This window comes from Schistosoma haematobium, chromosome ZW, assembly GCF_000699445.3.
Source record: "Schistosoma haematobium chromosome ZW, whole genome shotgun sequence".
Taxonomy (NCBI): domain Eukaryota; kingdom Metazoa; phylum Platyhelminthes; class Trematoda; order Strigeidida; family Schistosomatidae; genus Schistosoma; species Schistosoma haematobium.
Window position 1 is genome coordinate 18,867,522 of NC_067195.1, and position 19,141 is coordinate 18,886,662.

At 34.7% G+C, this 19,141-nt stretch overlaps 1 protein-coding gene across 1 annotated transcript in view; it reads right to left on the minus strand.

Annotated features, from left to right (window-relative positions):
* Positions 1–247: 247 nt before the first annotated feature.
* POLR2E (DNA-directed RNA polymerases I, II, and III subunit RPABC1) overlaps positions 248–19,141 on the minus strand; it is a gene marked incomplete at both ends in the record, with an annotated part of 59,607 nt that continues 40,713 nt past the window's right edge. The window contains 6 exons of the mRNA XM_051218679.1: positions 248–392; positions 430–569; positions 611–889; positions 931–993; positions 14,910–15,334; positions 16,782–17,519. Coding sequence (XP_051070611.1) covers positions 248–392; positions 430–569; positions 611–889; positions 931–993; positions 14,910–15,334; positions 16,782–17,519 — 1,790 coding nt within the window. The remainder of the gene's footprint in view (positions 393–429; positions 570–610; positions 890–930; positions 994–14,909; positions 15,335–16,781; positions 17,520–19,141) is intronic.

Here is a 19,141-nt window from a genome sequence, read left to right on the forward strand (position 1 = left end):
GTCAGTTATTAAATATAGTACAAATTACTTGAAAGGTTCTTTTAGCTTCAGTGAGTAACATCTGTAGCTGGATCAGTTTTAAAAACTTTAAAAGTTTTTCAGACTAACGATCATTTAAACAATGACTATTTGTTTAATACAACATAATAAAAGCAGCAATGAATTAATAAATTTGAAATAATCTAGTACGTATGACTTTAGACCCAAAATACAATTTCAAAAATTCAGAATCTGTACACAATTTTATTCACAAAACTATCCTATAAGTGATATATCGTCCGGCTGTTTCTGATGGCCGAGTAATTCGTACAACTTGACCTCTTCTTAGACCATAATATCGAGCAACAGGATCGCTAGCTTGCATTTTGGGAAGCTGATTTTCCTTTAACCTACTAAGTTCTCATTGAATTATAAAAAGTACTAAATTACTATCGTTCGAGCAATTCTTTCTTTTCTTCCTGTGTGAGAACGTTGTGTTGCGGAACCAACTGATGTTCCGTTATATTGACCATTAGTTCATTTTCAAAGAAACACTCCAAAGTGTATTTACACGAAAGTTCCGCGATAGCCTACATATGTATAAATAAACTTAGTAGAATAGAGAACAAACTGTCTTTGCAGAAGGTGTGAGGCCCTTTTCTTGAAGGACCAAAATTGCTCTGTAAGTACTATCTTGTTGCATTTGATTCAAATATGCCCGGACAGTTTTCATGTTAACTTTTTCTTCTTCTGGAAAGAACACATATAACATATCAGCAGGATCTTCTTCATGGTTAACAACCATGAGAAGATCCTTTCTCGTTGGTGGATCTCCGACTGTTGCTTTGAAATCTTCGAGTGATTGCTCTAATTCTTTAGGCATTACTAGATAACCCCTATCTTTGCACATCTAAGTGAAGATTGATCAGAACGCCTGACCGGTGAAATTACCTTGAGAATGGTTTTACGAATCCTCCATAATTTGTAGGTTTCTGAGTCGTCCATCATATCGATCTAAGTAAATCAGAAAAACAATTTCGAAAAATGCAAACAACCATTTAAAACATCATTTTCAATCAAGATAGAGAACTTTCTGTTATTTATCATATAAAATGTGTGGAAATCAAACAATGAAAAGGCAAAAATGTAATGTAAAGTCACTTAATACGCACGTAAATACTATTTGAGAATAATGGTTTCTACAATACTGTGATAAATTTGATCTCTGAACATTAGGTTTGACGTTAAATAACCATAGAACAAATTGACTAACTTTAGTTTTAATAAAGGTCGTAAAACGAAGGTACATCACGTTAATTCCATTAATTCGCTGAATTCATTGACTACATATCCACTTAAATAGCAATAAGTGAACAAAGAGCATTGAACTGGTAGTTATATCACCTTCCAAGAGAACCAGCCCCATGAAGAATTGTTTCAAACTGTACAGACTTTCAATTACTCAAGGATTACAGTGTTTTCTTTATTGTCAGTAAGTGAGTAATAATCCATAACAAATGTGGCGACAGTGTGTACTATTACATTATTTGTGATTTCATGAAAAGTATTTGAGTTTTACCGGTAAGAGATGTAGCTGTTATCTAAAGCCTAGCCTTTTTGACGTCGGTTACCGTTTTCTTCGTCGCTTAAATTGCAGCAACATATATATGACTGAAGCTGATCTGCGATTCAATTTATTATATTGTTGTTCTTAGACATTATAAAACATTGCTACTTCTACAGACAGGCATGGATAAACGTGGCACCAATATAAATCGCTTCAAGTTATCACATTACTCCAAAACCAACAAGAAATTAGCAAAGGAGGAACAATGAGAAAAACAAGATAAAAAATAACGAAAAAACGAGAACCCATCACGACTAAATAAGATCAGAAATCATGAGCATGTAATCGAACTAAGTCCCACTGTGGACATATCTCGGTATTTCAGTTGACATCGAATTAACAAAGAAAAACATGGAAAAGAATGAAAGTTGGTCAATTATAAAGTGTGTCGTTTTGGAACATTTCGGCTAGCTACAAACATTAACAACTCTCTTATAAATGTTTTTTTTCTTTACTTCATCTAGCTTGGTTTGTTCATTTAAGGATTTATTTGGACAAAAGACCACTAAGTTGCATGATGAAAACACATCGCTCTCAAAGACAAAAACAAAAATGATAAGTGTATCACTACTGTTAACTTTTTGAAGAGATGCAGTGGGGCGCAAATCTAAGTACTTGCGTCATTTTGTTCATGTCGTGAAAATCCTGGCTGGATACGATCGCGTTGAATATTTGAAGTTCAGACTGCTAAGAACACCGATTTCTCCAATTGCAAAGTAAGCCTATTATTTCTATAAATAAGTTCAATCATGGTAGATTTATTATTGTCGCTTAGTACATCAACGAACGCATCTTAGCAGCAAGATTTTAGGTGGGTAAGTCAGGTATGAATTTGTCTTCGGTCTTATAGATTCTCAAAAGTGCACGTAATTTTAAACAAATATGAAACGACCGTATCTACGATTGTAAGACAAATGTCTAAATAGAAAACTCCTGCATTTGATAATGGATCTGGATAGCTTGGTGGCAGAGTATCAAGTTTACAGCTTTATTAGTAAACTGAAGTATTAGAAGTATTAGACATAGCTTCATCAGGATATAATGGGCAAATTTGTAAGCTAGATTTATTCAACAGTCGATCTACATCCTAGATGACAATGACAACTAGGCTAATGGATAACAAGTGAAAAACATCTCTTAGACATTTTATCTTACGTCATGAAGCCGGAGTTGATCTTCAGGTCAGCACTGGGGCTGGCACGAAAAGGAGTCCTCGCAAGTAAAACAGCGGTATGATAATGAGAAGCATTATCTAAATTTCAAAGGAGAAACGTCCTTAGAGCGAGTTCCTCTATATCCTTAATCGTGAACTGTAATATTTATTTTGACGGTGGTATCTACGCAGCCATCACTGTACATCGCAAAGTTTGAGGTAATCAAGTATAAAAACCGAAAGTTAGGACCAAGTGAACATGACAGTATTGAAGCTAATAATGAAACTATAGGAAATACGTTGTTGTTTTTATAAAGTCTTAGTTTAGTTGATAAACAGTGTCAGACATCACAGAAAAGAAATGTAAAACATGACAATCACAATTACCACAACAACCGCGATTTGCAACAAGGTCAACGGGTCCGTTAAATGGTTTCATTGAGTTAAGGAATAAAAAGCCGATTGACATATATTAATCATTGAAGTTTTTAGTGCCGTGAAGATTCAATCTTGCTTTGAATTTATCAGCAGAAGGTGCTGATATTACATGTTTTCTCAGAGAATTCCCGAAATGAACTCCAGACGCAAACGATTGTATCTCGGTTTCTGAAATTTCTTAGGACGTCCGTTAGGTGACCAGCGCCAGATGGAAGAAAAAGATAGGACATTCATACGAAAATCATCATTCCGTATACGGTAAGCCAGCATTAAATCAACTCGTAACATGTGATATGTTGTCGGAAATAGGTTGAGACGTCTCAATTTTCCTTTTTGAGAGAAGGCACTGAGAGACTACTCACCATTTTGACCCCTCGCCATTGAAATAGTCACAGCACATCCGCTTCATATCTGGAACAGGGAATTGCTACATGAATGCGACCTCACAAAAGTCAGATATAATACCCTAGATATTTATTCGTTCAAGAAATCAAATGGCTTAAGGATAAACCATAAGACCTGGAGCCTTTAGCAGTCTTAACTCAACAGTTACATGTGATTCTGGGGTCGTTACTTATTATGGCTCCTAGATCTTTATAATCCATTAATTTAGATTATACGATTTTACTTATTGTGTGGCTAAATGAATAGTCGCGGTTATTTAATTGCATCACTACACATGCTAGAATTAACTTCTGCTGACCAGCTATACGTCCATTCAACCAGTGGGCTTTGGTTATTCTGTAATATTATCCTATCTGTCTTACAATGCATAGGTCTCCAAATCTTAATGTCATCTAAAAAGTGAGAACAGATGACTTAGTAACAAATGGTCAGTCATTTACATAAAGTAAAAACGAAGAGGTTTGAGGTTTACACCTTGAAGGTTTTCATGTTAATAAGGCACTCTTTACCCATACCCGCTGTCTCTTATCACTGAGAAGGTCTCTCACCATCACTGATAACCAACACTACTAAAATATCCCAATGGAAGCAGGTTTTAGCACATTATTTCTTGCCATTATCAACGAATATCGTTTTACCAAAAGTGGTGGGATCCATCACTTCTGTGAGCTCACCCCTTGGCATACGAGAACAATGTTTTAATACTATTTTGCCAATCACTAACCAGTTGTTTTTCGTCTGGAATTCTAACCTTAGGTAAAGACGTTTTGGATGCTTCCCTAATCTTATAATGATTGGATGTGAGGGCTTCACGAGAATGTAGAGTGAGGTAAATTTCATATCATGCAGACATAGTGTATCCCACAGTACATTTTTTGTTCGATTAGTGGCTAGATAAATCACTTGACAGAATTATTTTTAATATGGTTTATAGTTTAGCTCGCAAAGTTGCATTATTTTATACCTTTTTATATCGTTCTGCTGTGCAATATGACATGCTGGGAGCTAACTCATGCTATGTTGGATCAGTTAGCGGTAGATTGAAGTTCGCCACAGTGATTTGTATTCCACTTTCCTGTTTCTAAGGCTGTTTAACGGTTTTGAAGATGTACTTTGCCAATTTAATTCAGTGGCGCATTTGTATTAAATCAAATCACTCACCATTATAGTCAATCTTTAGCCAATTTTATAAAGTTTAACCATAGCTCGGATTAGTGGGTAAATGATAAGGCTAGATGCGTGTTATGAAGGATGTAATGATGCCAAGTTCTGAGGTGTGTTATCGTCCTTCGATGGTTCGTAAGATGATGCACTGTATCACGTTTTTGCATTCTATATGAATATACTAATATTTAATCTAAGTCGTATGGATCTATTTTGAGAGATTACGATAAAATTCCGCTGCTTGTGATTGCATGTGTGTACTCATCAGCAAAAAAGGCTGGTTACACGGTTAAATTTTCACAAATAAGCAGGAGCCACCTGGAGTAGAAACAAAAACTTCTGACACAGGTTATCTAGTGTTTGTGGTTAGTGAGAAGATTGAGGAGTGGACCTTTTTTCCTGTACTAAAGGCATGAAGGTGTCACAGAAATTTGGTGCCTGTCCACAAAATGTTTATAATGGAGAATCCAGAAGCCAGTCAAATTTGAATAAGGAATGAGGAGCTTCGAAGACGTCTGAATGATGGTCGATGTGCCTACAAGTACATAATTTAAACCGATTAGTTGTCGTGAGAATTGGGTAGTACGACATACGAACTAGTAGTCTGGAGTAGATGCTTGACTGAGAGCCTTCAGCTGAAGTGTGTCCATTGAAACTAATAAGGCCAGCGCCGATCTCGAAAACTTATCGAACTATTCATTATGGAGATATATTTACCACTCAGGCCTACTCCCTCATAGTGGGATGGCTATAACTCAGCGTCTGGTTATCTTTTACTACCCTACAAATTGAAGTACATAATAACAGAACAAATGTACGATCAAAGTTTAGATCATAATAATCATCTTCGGTTTTTAGTCTTTTCCGGTCGTTCTGGAGGAGAGAGTAATAAAACTGTAAGTACATGTCAAAATCCACTTGTGCTTAGGCACACAAGTGGATCGCGCAAAAAGTCGACTTGTATGCATGGATAAATTTATATATCAAGCAACATCGAAGAAAGACAAGAAGCTAAAAATTCTGACAGACGTCGTCCTTTGGGGCCGCCTATTATACACCTGCGAAGTTTCGTTGCGGTTATTAGCTATCGGAAATCGCACGGCGAATCCCAGGAAACATCAGTTAAAGGGCGTTAGCCTACTGTGATAAGCTTGTAGCCGAGAGTAAGGGATTTGACTGTCAGTAAAGTAGTTTTGCTAAACCATCGGTTTACGGGTAGAAGACGGTCGTGTGCTCCTCAGGAGTGCGGTAAGATGGCTGCAAATATCAGATTTTAACAGAGGTCCATGGTCTGAGCCAATTAATTAGGTTTCTATACCAGTTTCAAACTGCTTGATTCGGAGTTTCATGATTATCGAGTATAACTTATACTGAAGATCGGTGCTTTCTTTTTAAAGTCGAGAGAGCTTAAAAAGGTGTATACCTTGGAAAATTTTCAAGGGAGTTGTATGAGACAGAGTGCTTGCAACTACAGTGTCCCTGCCATGAATATGTATATCTCGAGTAAAAATCGAGATGCCGTACAGGTATCGGGACTCTCGAGAGGAGTACGTATCCGAAGTCGGGAGGGAAGGTTAGAGGTTTGGTGTTTGTGAGCCGTGAATTATCGACCTTATACTGGGCCTTGAAGGTGCAGCATGGCGCAACGCGTAGCCAGGAGTTCCATACCGAAATTATGATGCCTCAATTCAATGTACTGCCACTATTTCAAAAAATGCCAACGCTCGCCAAGTTTCGTCTTCTCTCCGTTGTAAGACTTTCCAGAGTACTGCGTTGGATGCGTCTATGGAGATACTAATAGGCACTGTGGTGTCGAGGTATCCTAGCATAGTTGGCTTGGCAAGATTGCCTTTCACTATGAAAAATGCTACCTTCTCTTTGTCGTCCTGGTAGGGGATTTTTGCATTTTCAAGCAGTTTGGGTGTTAGTGATTCCATGACGGACGCGTGATTTGACCTGAATCGTCGGTAAAACGTACCAGTTACATGAATGTGGTGGGTCCTTGGTATTGCAGAATGACCACCGCTTTACTTTTTAGAGGGTCAGTGCCTCGATCGTCGATGGTACGACGGACAACGTTGAGGAACTCTGTCTCAATATGATATTTTCGAATGTTTACGGAGGTGATATGTTTCGTAGTCATTAGAGAGAACGGTTTTCATGCTTTCTTGATAACGTACATTAACGTCTTTATATAGCCATAACTAAACATTGTGATGCTACTCAGTTTTCTAAAGGCTCAGATTGTATTGGTCGAGTAAGGAATCAGAAAAGAGACCCAGATACTTGTTTTTGTACTAGAAATGAATCAAAGATGCCTCATGGTTGCGTGACAATAGTGAACAGTAGTGGTCAATAACTTCCAAAAATTGATTCTCGGACCAACTATGACATTTTTATATACATTTGCGATGTCCTGAGTGTCGATTATGTTAATAATGATTAAAATCGCGATTAAATTAAATTATCCACAAGAGGGACTAAGTTATTCTCATGGTATTTTTTGTTGAGACATAACTGAGTTGCGATTGGTAAAACCATATATTTGGAATGATAACTCTACTGTAGTGACGGCGATAAAAAGCACCTTTAGTTGTAGTTTCCCACGGAAGACAACTTCGTATCACTTTGCATGTTATTTCCTATGAATTACTGGGTAATATGGATTATTTTGTAAAATGTTTAGTGACTCGTTTGTATGCACTGAAAGTGTTAAGTTTAGTCTATGAATCTAGTTTACACAGAGAAATTGTAGTATCACGCTACGACAAGACGATAGACAATTTTCCAACCGTGAATCTTCAGTAGGATGTAGTGAAATGATGTGATCGGAATAATAAGAATACTCCATATGAACGTAAAGACGCCACAGGTATTTGGAGTTTGACAACGCTTTAACCAGTAACACGTAATATAAATCGTACCCACCAAGTGAAATCAAAAGACAGAAGCGAGGAGGCTCGAAGATATATTTGATAGGCTACCAGTATGTCGTGGATCATCTGATCTAATCTAGCTAGCGATTGCAGGGGATGTTGAACACGGCGTTCCCACTCGTGATCTGGTGCGGATGCATGACCGAGCGCCTTCAGCTATGTGAGTCCATTAAAACTAATGTGGTCAGCATCAATGTCGAAAACTTACAGAGCTATTTATTTTGGGGATTTAATTATCTCTACAATGGGAGAAACGTTATGCACCAAGCTGTTGGGTATTTGTTGATTTAGGGTTATCATGAACTCGTTTTCTGTTGACTTGGTAGATTGAACGGAACCTGATTCGTGCACGCACATAAACTTTATAAAAAGAGCTGGAGTATTCCAGGACATTCTTGTATGATGGGGTGATTTTAAGAGTACTGCTGTATTTCCTACAGTTCCATGAGAACCCAGTATTAATCTAGAGGAGCCATGACAGAGAGTTTATGATTTCCTGTGTTACATTTAAGGATTTCGAGTGGTAGCATAAGATTCGTTTTTCGTATGCCCACATGCGAATATGAAGAAAATCCTTTGATGTTTGCTCTTCTTAAGAAAAGTTCTTTATATTTTTATAGTATTTACTGCTTTTCTTACTGTTGCCTGTATTTCGTATATTAATTCCCATTCTTGAAATTGATTTCAGTTATTATCACTATATTGTCTACAAATTCTGAATCCTGACTATTTCTCGTATGTTGTTGAATCTCAATAACTGTTTTGTCTTAGTTTTACTTAAGACTGTCTTCATGCAGCTCACCTTACAAGCCACCATGCTTTGGGTGATACTTTGTGAACTGATAGCTTCTGCCTCATAAGGTGGATTGTGAACCACGGTCCCTGTTTGATTTTAGGGACGTTTGTTACTATTCACTGTTGACAGCTCATGTTTCGAGCAAATTGAGTTGACCTGCCCTTATTCTCTGGATACGATATTGTTTCTTAACGGATAGGGATATTTTTTCGAATGTGACGATTGATTTTCTTCAGGTGTCTGTACGACTTGGAAAAGTACCATTCAGGTACCACTACTTCTAATTATACTTACATTCTTACCTATAATATATCTTGCGAGTATCTTATGAATTATTCCGAATGATTTTTCACGTTATTATAAAGATGTTACTGACCATTACCGTCTTCTGAACTATCGAACTCGTTAGACTGTGAATGAAACTTTAGTAGTGAGACAGGTACACTGAAGCAGTCCCATAATTAAATCTAGCACCCAGTTCTGAACGAATAGTTGTCGAACAAACTTGAATGATCAAACCTAGATTACATTAAGTAAATATATTGATGTATCATGTAAAGTAATTACCAGTTCCAAAAAATTAACGTTTTTATCAATATAGTGATACTAATTTATTCTTCCTGGATAGATAACGTACAGTTTGTCCAAGATTTAATATTCAATTTCATAAAGATGGCACTAACAAGAGTATAAGGGATTAAAAGCTTAATTGCTAGTTGCAACAACAAGATTTCCATTTCTGGGAGTGTGCTTCAAATCACATTAAAAATGCACAATTCCAGTCGGTTCAAGTAATAAAATCAAAAAGGGAAATGAATCAGTATGAAAACTGTCACAACCCAACTGCTGAGTAAAGCAGCATTCATGTATTTTGCGAGGATCTTAGAAATTTAGTAGAAACGTAGGAAAAAGGAAAACTAAGATAAAAAGCAGGTACTAACCATTTCAGAATTAAAGGATCAACGTAACGTGCAGCTAAAGGGAATAAATAGAATTATTTCTCATTGAAAAGTAAAACAATAAGTTACATTACAAAAGTGTATGAGTGGAGGGATTTTCGTACACATGCATACAAAACTTATTAAAATGATCTTAAAGTCGGATTATTACTAAATCCATCATGTGATTGGGTTTGTCTTTCGCCAGTCTTGGCTTTTAAGGAAATAGTCGGCGGGCTCTCAAGGTTACAGACTGTCCTATAGTCATGATGTGTAACATTGCTGACTACATACGGTAATTTCGGTTGTTGTTTGTACACTTCGAGATACTGATCGAGTACCGGTTGAAAGTATTGATCGTTTATGCTTATTTATGGCTGGCTACAAACCGCAACCAACAAAATAAAGATCTACAAACAGATAACTAGGTATTTCTATCTGCTACCGTTTGCTTTGTTAGACGAGTAGATTATAGTGTTGTATCACGTCTGTACCAATGACTGAGACTAACGCGTCTGTAACAGAAAAATGTAAGCGAATGAGTTTGCATATATTCCCCCTTAAAGGGAAACGTGCTTTATACTGTAAGTGGTTAGCGGTCTTCGTTTGACACCTATGGACTAAAGACCATGTTTTGTAGAAGGACGTCAATAGTTACGAGAAGGACGCTACCTTCTGCTCCAGCGTCCACCAGATACTGGACCATCATCATCGCATCAATGTTGTTTAACAGTGAGCTATGTCCACTGACTACGGTTGTCGCTAACGTGTGTCGTCGGTTGGGTTTCCGGGAAGATTTGTTGTGGTAGGGGATATGAGATCGGGGAAACGGTAGGGTTTCGCACAATTTCTGGGGGATTTATCATAATTGTTGTAGTACCGACATCAACAGAGTTATCTGTTTCCCGAGATTCAGAAACAGAGCTATTTCGTGGTGGGGTTCTCTGACGAGTTAAGAAGAAAGAGTGATAAATATGAAATGATCTGTAATTTCATTATGTGTCGAATGTGGAGTTTCTTTAACATAGCATGCCTTGATATTGAAGATTCTGGCTATTTCCACAATCCGTCTCGAAGACGTAGCCAGTTGATCTTCAGAGTTATTTTGAAATGAAACGAGAAGACTCTTCACCACAATCCCTGTGTGCGGTCATGGATCACTACCACAATAATATGCAAATTCTGCAAACTCTAAACACTCTGTATTCAAACGGAAAATACATTTTTATGATTTTAATCAAGTATCATTCTCTACAGAATGTTTGGTACTTATGTATCACGTCAGAAATGTGTCCATTCCCCTCTCCAATTCACCGGATGTTGTGGCTGTAATAAAATCAATAGCGACTTTCGACATCCTGAGGAAGTTTCCTCTTTGACCATTAGAACAGGGGTGTCTGAGAAGAGCACTCAAATTCTTGCCAACCATACCAGTCAAGTAAGTAATGATTGAATATGGAGCAAAATTAGAACTATTATTAGTCATTAATACCATAAGAACTCTTTAACGACTGAATACTTTTTTCAACGCTTGAATTGTGGGATCGTAATCCTGAGAAGTTGTGAAAATACTTTAGGAGACTTATAAAAAGCAGCAATAACAACAAATGCATAACATTCGCCGAGATATTGACCACAATAGTCTGCATGACTTCTCGGCTAGGTCTCAGTCGATACTGGCTACTTAGGAGGATGATTTTTCGAATTATGACACCTTTCGTTCTTTTTCTACGTAACATATATCCGCATTTACCTCCGCCCACCAACATTTGAGCCTTGCTTAATACTTCATTTTTTCAAACCCTCAAATGTTCTTAATAAAAAGTTGCAAGAATGGATTTGCGTAATGAAGAAGGAATAACAGAGCGATCATTTAAGCATACAATACTGTAATAAGTAGTAGATGATTCATTCCACTTGACAAAATAAACAGGATATCTACGTTTCACATTAGCTTTCCAACTATTTAGTATGGCATTGAGTATACATCCAAAACATCAATGAGTTTCTTTAGTGAGTTTTGGATGATTTACCTGTGATGATGGACAACTCTGAGCATACGTTCGACTGGAAAAAATACTGAGATCTTAGACAGAGAAAATTCTAAAAATAACAGGAAATTCCCAGGGGCTTGGCACTCAGGTCAATCAGCAACCAACTAACACACTGAAATCGATCCGATCTACTAACCAATCAGAAAAATCATGGACAAATATAGGACCAAGAATCAAACCAGCTTTAGATGCAATCAAAATAAAGAAGTAAACAATGATAGGCTAAAGGTTAACAGTAATCAATCAAGATCAAGGTCAACAGGATAAGCTGTGAGCCACGTATGGAGAAATTCAAACATTTCACTTTTACCTGAAGTTTGTGCTCATAATGTCGTCCAGAATAACGATGAAAGCTCCACGACCAAACCATCCAATTCAGAAAATAAAAATCCACGTAAAACGATTTACTTGTAAATATTGCGCAAATAAACAATCTGCATTATCAACAGGTTTTTTCTTATGAGGAATGTTGAGATATGTAGTTAACATGTTGAATTTATTTGGAACTTCTGTATGATAATAGGCACTCAGAGCAACATTTCATCACTGAATGACAGAAGCTGAGTAACGTGCTACGAGTTTTTCAGGATGATAAGTGAACTTTATGAGTTTCATGATCTGTAATAATAGTAGTTTTTCCAAATACGAAGTCGTTTAACGACAAGGAATTTATGAATATTAGATTAAACTAGCTTTACAAGAAAGAACTCATGTCCATCAGCTCTAATGAGATTGGCTTTGGTCCTTAATAGCTTTCTGGAAACATACCAAACATGGTAACGGTATATGTAATTATCCAATGGAAAACGACTCGTGATCCTTCATTTTTCGGAATATTTCTGAAAAATTTCTTTTTAGTGTTCGGTTATATAAAACATTTCCTGGTAATTTTTTAACTCTTGGAGAATTTAGTGAGAGACATTTTTAGACTCCCTGATAGCTAGCAGTTAAAATACAAACTAGTCAAACTATCTAAATGGGTTCTGTAAGATTTTGCTGACATAGTGCGTTTGTAAATGGAACTGGTCGCCTCATATGTAGTCTAGAACCTTTATTGTTGATTACATATCCAAGACATTTAAAACTAGATACACTTAATGAAAACTTATTTGGACTTGAGAGAATATTCTTCCCAATCAGACAATGCAATGAAACAATAAATCTCTGACAAGGAGCCCCCTTATCAGAACCATGAGTAATGAGATCATCGCGAAAAAATATAACATCTTTAAGATTACCGAATACATTATTCATTTTATGGAAATATGGCTGGAGAATAAATTTATTCAAATGGAAGGTGGTTGTATTTGAATGGATTAAAAGGATTAACTTGGAAAATGGTGTTAAGAAATACGAAGGTGTTTGATGAAATTTTCTATATTTTATATTTGGAAGAAGCACTTGGGAAAAACCAGAATGATAATGTAATCTTTTTGTTAACACTATGTGTGTTACTGTTCTTTTAGTTATGTAAATTGTTTTGTTTGTTTATTTTACAGTACACCTTACACATTCAAATAACAACAGTTAAAATTTCCTGCTTACTTTCTTCTGTCTCTCTCGTTATTTTCTTGTTTGTTTTAGCTGTGTCTAGTGATTAGGTGGGTTGAACATCATCATAGGCTGAGATTTGAGTTATGATACTTTTTACCCAAACACGCGTACTTCTTCGTGTTAATCAGAAATCTACAAGACTATAATCTCCCAAGACACTATTTCAATTACAATAATAGGACTACGAGAGTGCTACATAAAATACAGAATGTCGCGCGTTATTTTTTTGGTTGATACGCAAACGCTGCTTGAATTCGAAGCAACTACCTTCAGGTTTAACTTGCGAATGTCTATTGAAGTTGATCAGGAATAAACTTCCATGATTATCAAAGCCAATTCCCAAAAAAATCGCATATTACGTTATGTTAGTTAGTATATAATCGTCTATCACCTACTAGTGTGCAGTTTGATAAAGGTAGAAACTACCGTTCTTTTCTTAAAACATTCAAATCTTAGTTCTAGCACTGTCTTGTTGTCCAATTGTTTATCTAAAGCTTAACCTACTAAGGATGAAAAGAAATCCCTGAAAAATATGTTCGAAACGGATTGTTTTTTGGCAGTTATAATATCTCCAGCTTCATCAGTTAAACAAAGAATCATTTAAATTCGTTTGTTCAGGAGCACTATGCTGTATTTGATTTTCAGTACACTAGAAGTATACATGTTCTAAAATCTAGATAGTTTGCTTTTCTATTTAACTTGTTAAGACAGCTGTTTTGAATTATAAACAGTATACTGACAGTGTACTAGCAGCAAATTACAACAAAACATAATATATACGAAGTTATAATCATATAATGCACACTAAATGTACACCCAGAGACCTAAAAATCACACAAAACTTCGACATATTTAGTGAATTCCAAACTATGTGTACAGAATATAAAATATCTCGTACCATCTCCCTCATATACATTCGTACAGATTATCTCCATCATTTGCTATTCGTCAACTGATTAATTAAAAACGATTTGTTTCCATTAACAAGTATATTATAGGTTCTCATTTCAAAAACTATCTACAACTGAGATTGTAAATACTTACAGATGGAAATGATAAAACTGATTGGCTTTTATTATCTCCTACCTCTTGCTAGATGTCTGAGCGGTTGTTGTGCACTTAACCTTAAACATTCCTAATACTCTGAAGTCTTTTGATAATTCGTGTTTAATGTTTAAGTAAAATAACAACACTATTTATATTTGGCAATGGGACCAATAGCTCTTAACTTGTTAAGCGAACTGAGGACGTTATATTTATAACCATCCGCAGGTATGTGATATTTATCATGTCTCTTTAGAAAACAATCGTATGTGAATACACTTTATGTTTTCATCACTTTGGTGTATATTAAAAAAGAGAACGACAATGTTAAAAGAAATTTAAGTTAAGCTTTTAGGTAACTTGCATAAGGAAGAGAAAAAGACTTTCAAAATAACTGACCTTCATTAGGTCGCGCTTAATAATAAAACAAAAGCCGTTAAATAAGCGACAAATAGTCAATCATTATTTATAAAAAATGACCTAAATCCCTGTATTTTGTAATCAAGAATTTGAAAGAACAAAAGACTGTGTCCAGTGCAACTGAATTCATGGTCGGGTTCAATATCTTTTGAAGTCAAATAATTAATATAGACTTGTTTATAGAGGAGAATAAGGCAGGTCCTGATAAAGAAAGTTATATGAAAAGTTCCCTTATGGAATAATGAAGTGATCTTTTGACAAAAACAATTATGTTCCTATTTCCAAACAAAAAATATAGACAACCTCATTTCAACTTGAAAATGTTATACACTGAACATTCTCAAATTTCATTATAAAACATTGTTACTTCACCTTATTTCCTTCGGCGGAATTCACCAAACCTTTCGAAATGTAAGAAATATAATTGCAATAATCAGAATAAATTGAGGTCTACGTGAAAAGAGGGAGTTATTTTTCGGCCCTTCATCAACTCGAACTGTTTGAAGTGATTTTTTTTCTAAATTACGATGGTGCTGTCCAGCTATTTGTAAATTGTCATGGTCTTTTTCTCTTCTCGCTTCACGTACACCTAGTTTTGTTGACGTGATATTTTCGTTTCGATAGTTATTTACATTTTTATCTAAGTCATTATGTGAATTTGGTTGTCGCCCCCATGAATCGGTAACTATATTATCAATGGCCTCAGTATGTTCTACAACTTCATGAAACTCAGTGGTTGTTACAGTTAAGTGATTTTGTTTGGGCGACATATTATGTTTGTCATGAATGTTCGTCATTTGCATATTCGATTCGTTTTCTGTTGCATCTAAATTAATATTTTAAAAAATAGGAGCGTTATTGTCGATAAACATTTATATTGCAATTAGATTTAAAGATTATGTTCATTTCATTATTAATTAATTGAGGATATTTTGAAAGTAGTTCTACCGCTATTAGAGAACGAGGTTTGTGGGGTTTGCTCAATTTGAAGTTGGGTTTAGTCACATACAAATATCACCTGGAGAACACTAAATAGCAATTTCTCCGGCTAGTGATATTTCGAGATAAGGACTTACTACAAACAAAACAATCTCTCTAAACTCTTTATGAAGTAACAAATAACCGTTTCATCGTAGTTAGAGATTTCTCGGAGACGACACGGAATCGAAACAAGAAATATCCTACCTGACTACATACATGACATATTAGAGTATTAATCTAGAATTCATTAGTACATATTTTTAACTTCAGTCGATTCGTAATATTGCTCAACTATCATTCAGTACTGTAGGTTCTCTGTCTTTCTAATGAAAAGCATTTTAAATTCTACCAGGTCATGGCTTTTTTATACATAATTTAAGGAGTTATTTCTGAAATCTAGTTGCATATTATTATGATAGTTTTCTACAGTTCTGGCATAAAAGAGAAATAAATTGGTCACTTGCTAACATTAAACAATCTATCACAGTACCTGATGGCGTGAAACACAAAGTCACCCGGTAATCCGACCGTTAGATCGACAACCAAATGTAGACCAGAACACAAACTTAATGAGACAGGTATTAAACAGTAAGTAAAATCGGTAGGGGAATTGTATTATTTTAGGCATGAAGTGAAACAATTACATAATTATCAAATTAGTATTTCAATTTTATGTCAATATTAATTAAAGCTAATCAACATGACAACTATTTTACCATTAGTAATATTCAAATTGGATGTTTGTTTATTTAACTAGCGTATAGATTTATTTCAAATGTGAATAATAAAAAGGACAAACGTTGTGTAAAATGTCCTTTATTGGAAAACATTTATTAGTTGTTAGTGGCGAGAAAAGTTTTCAAACTAGTTGAGGGATAAGTTTCCGGACATAGGATGTAAAAAGTGTGAAAAATCATTTAGGAATTAAATAATCCTAAATACGCTTGATGATTGATAGAATTCGATTAGTATGAGGGATTAGATAAGCATAACATTGGCCATCATCTAGTGATTAGTCAGTTAACATATTTCAGTCCTATAGAACGTTAGCCCCCAAATAGTCCAAGAGTAATGTTCTAGACTTTGAGGCATCATTACCCTTAACATTACAAGTACCTCTTACCAATCAATCCCAGCTGTAATGGAACCTAGGTTCTGGGTTTCGTCCAGACTACCTTCAAATACTTAACGCTAAACGTCCTAATTACACTTGATATTCAGTAAATTTTTTTTGGTTGACGTCAATGCCTGATATATATTTTCTAAATTGTAATTAAACTAGAAACACTTGCATGTTAGGTCGTCTTCAACTGTTTGATCATCAAATGATTCCAGTGTCGACATATCATATTCATCTTCTTCATTTTCTGTATAATCAGTATTTGTATTCAAATAATTGACTGAATGACTATTTTCTTCATTAAAGGTATTAGTTTCTTTCATTTCAGTATATTGTTCATCTTCACCCTTATACGAATCTGTATGATGTAGAGCTTCTGATTTTTCTCTTTTATCTTCTAATTCACCTTTTTCATGTTGATAGTATTGTTGAAGTAATTCTGTTTCATGAAGATTGTTCTGTACTTTTAATCCCTCTTCATTTTCTTCCTTTTTCAATTCTTTAAATTGATTTTTTAGTTGTTGAGTTGTATATTGTTCATTTACTTCATATTCTTTTACTTCTACAAAATGTTCACTAGATTGTTGTTCAGTAGTCAACTCTATATTGTTTGTAACAAGCATCGTTGAATAAGTTGTCATTGGCATAATATTTGAATTTAAATTCATATTGAATAATTTTGTATTTTTTGTTATTCTAATAAACATTTTTGTAATATTTACATGTAAATAACCCGCTTTTTCTCTACCCATATTATTCCATTCTAAACGAATAAATTTTAATTTATCCATTGGATAATTATTTCGACAAAATAAATAATATTTATTTAAATGTGAGACAATAAGTGAATTAATTTCACCGCAAAGAATTGCTTCATTATTCTTATCCATTGAATAAATCTTCAATGTATCTATTATTGATGGAATGAAATAAATTGTAATACATAAAAGAAATGAAATGAATTATTATAGTTTGTATATAGTAAATAAGAAAATGATTCAAATGATTATAATGTAATTTTAATGGTTAAGATCATGAGTCAATTAAAGCTAGACCATTATGGAAAACATTGAAAGCACTGGACGACTGTTTCATCCTCAACAGTGAGCATCTATGAAACCGCCTGGCGAGATTCGAACTTAGGACTTACCAGTATCGCGCGCGAGCGCTTAACCATTAGATCACTGATCCGGTTGACATTCAACGGTGTTAATGTCTAATTTCAACTAATCCACGAATTTGTGCGGCACATCCACCATTGTCATCAGTGAGTTACTATCTCACAACAGACCTGGTTGAACTCCATTGGTCACTGTTTCACACCAGAACTCCAGGATATACTTCTTGAAGATTAAAATGTTGTTAATAGTAATAATCATTCTATTCATTTTAAATTGTTGAAACTTTCACCTCTATTAAAAATTTTGATCTGTAGACCAAAATTAGATCGAATTCGATAGACTAGTGTTTAATTATTTGATCTCATTTTGAAATTTCACAACTGAATGTATATAGATCTTAGTGTTACTTTTTAGAATGGGATATATTACTAATTGAATAAATCACTGACTGTCTGAACTCAGTAGCTTAGTGAATAGCGCATTGTAGTTTAAGGTGACAGATATTAGGTTTGAGTTTTAGTGTGAGTATCAAGACTAGGATGAAGGTATATCAAACTGAAAAGTTCAAGACGAGACTAGTTGAGTATCTTAGAGTTTATTTGTGGCTAAAATTCAGATATACCAAAGCTTGTAACTGAAAGTTGGTATTGAGACCATACTCTCAAAAGTAATTAAAACATTCATCATAAATATTGGTAACAGTAACCATTGCAAATATCTCATCTCATTGTTGCAAAACATGACTATGAATATTAGAAAAAATGTGTAAGTTTTCTTTAACTTGAAAAACATGTCTTGTTGGTACGTGACTAACATTTTAGAGCATCTTTTATCCTACTGCTCATGATCTAATCTTTAATAGTTAATCTGGAATGTCAGTTGTTTATTCACTGATAAAAAAAGTAAGCTATTAAAATAGTAAGAAGGCAGTATTAAATTACAATGTAGTTTGCGACAACATATTTTAAAATATTAATGTACTTTACGTATCGTGGATAATATTTATAACAAACACTTTGGGCGTCATAATATTAATTATTTCACATCGATAAATGTATACGTATGTTAACCCTAAATTTGTGGTTACGGGCTTATCTGAATAAAGCCTGTTTTGTTTTGTTTATCGAATTATTTGGGAATATGATTTCATTTAGTAAGTTGTTTCGTGGTCTGTTTGCCAATAGGTCAGTTTTCATAGACATCTATATTGTGTTGGAGTATACTAATGCATATATACTTAAACTTACTGCTTATCGAATAATACAAAGAATATACAACAGAATTGTTACACTTCTGAATTTATTATATGTTGAAATCACGAGATTTCAACGATCAATGATTATGAACCTTCTGTGTATGTCTTTTATTATAATTTTAACAGTCTACTGATTTTATACTACTGTCAATATTA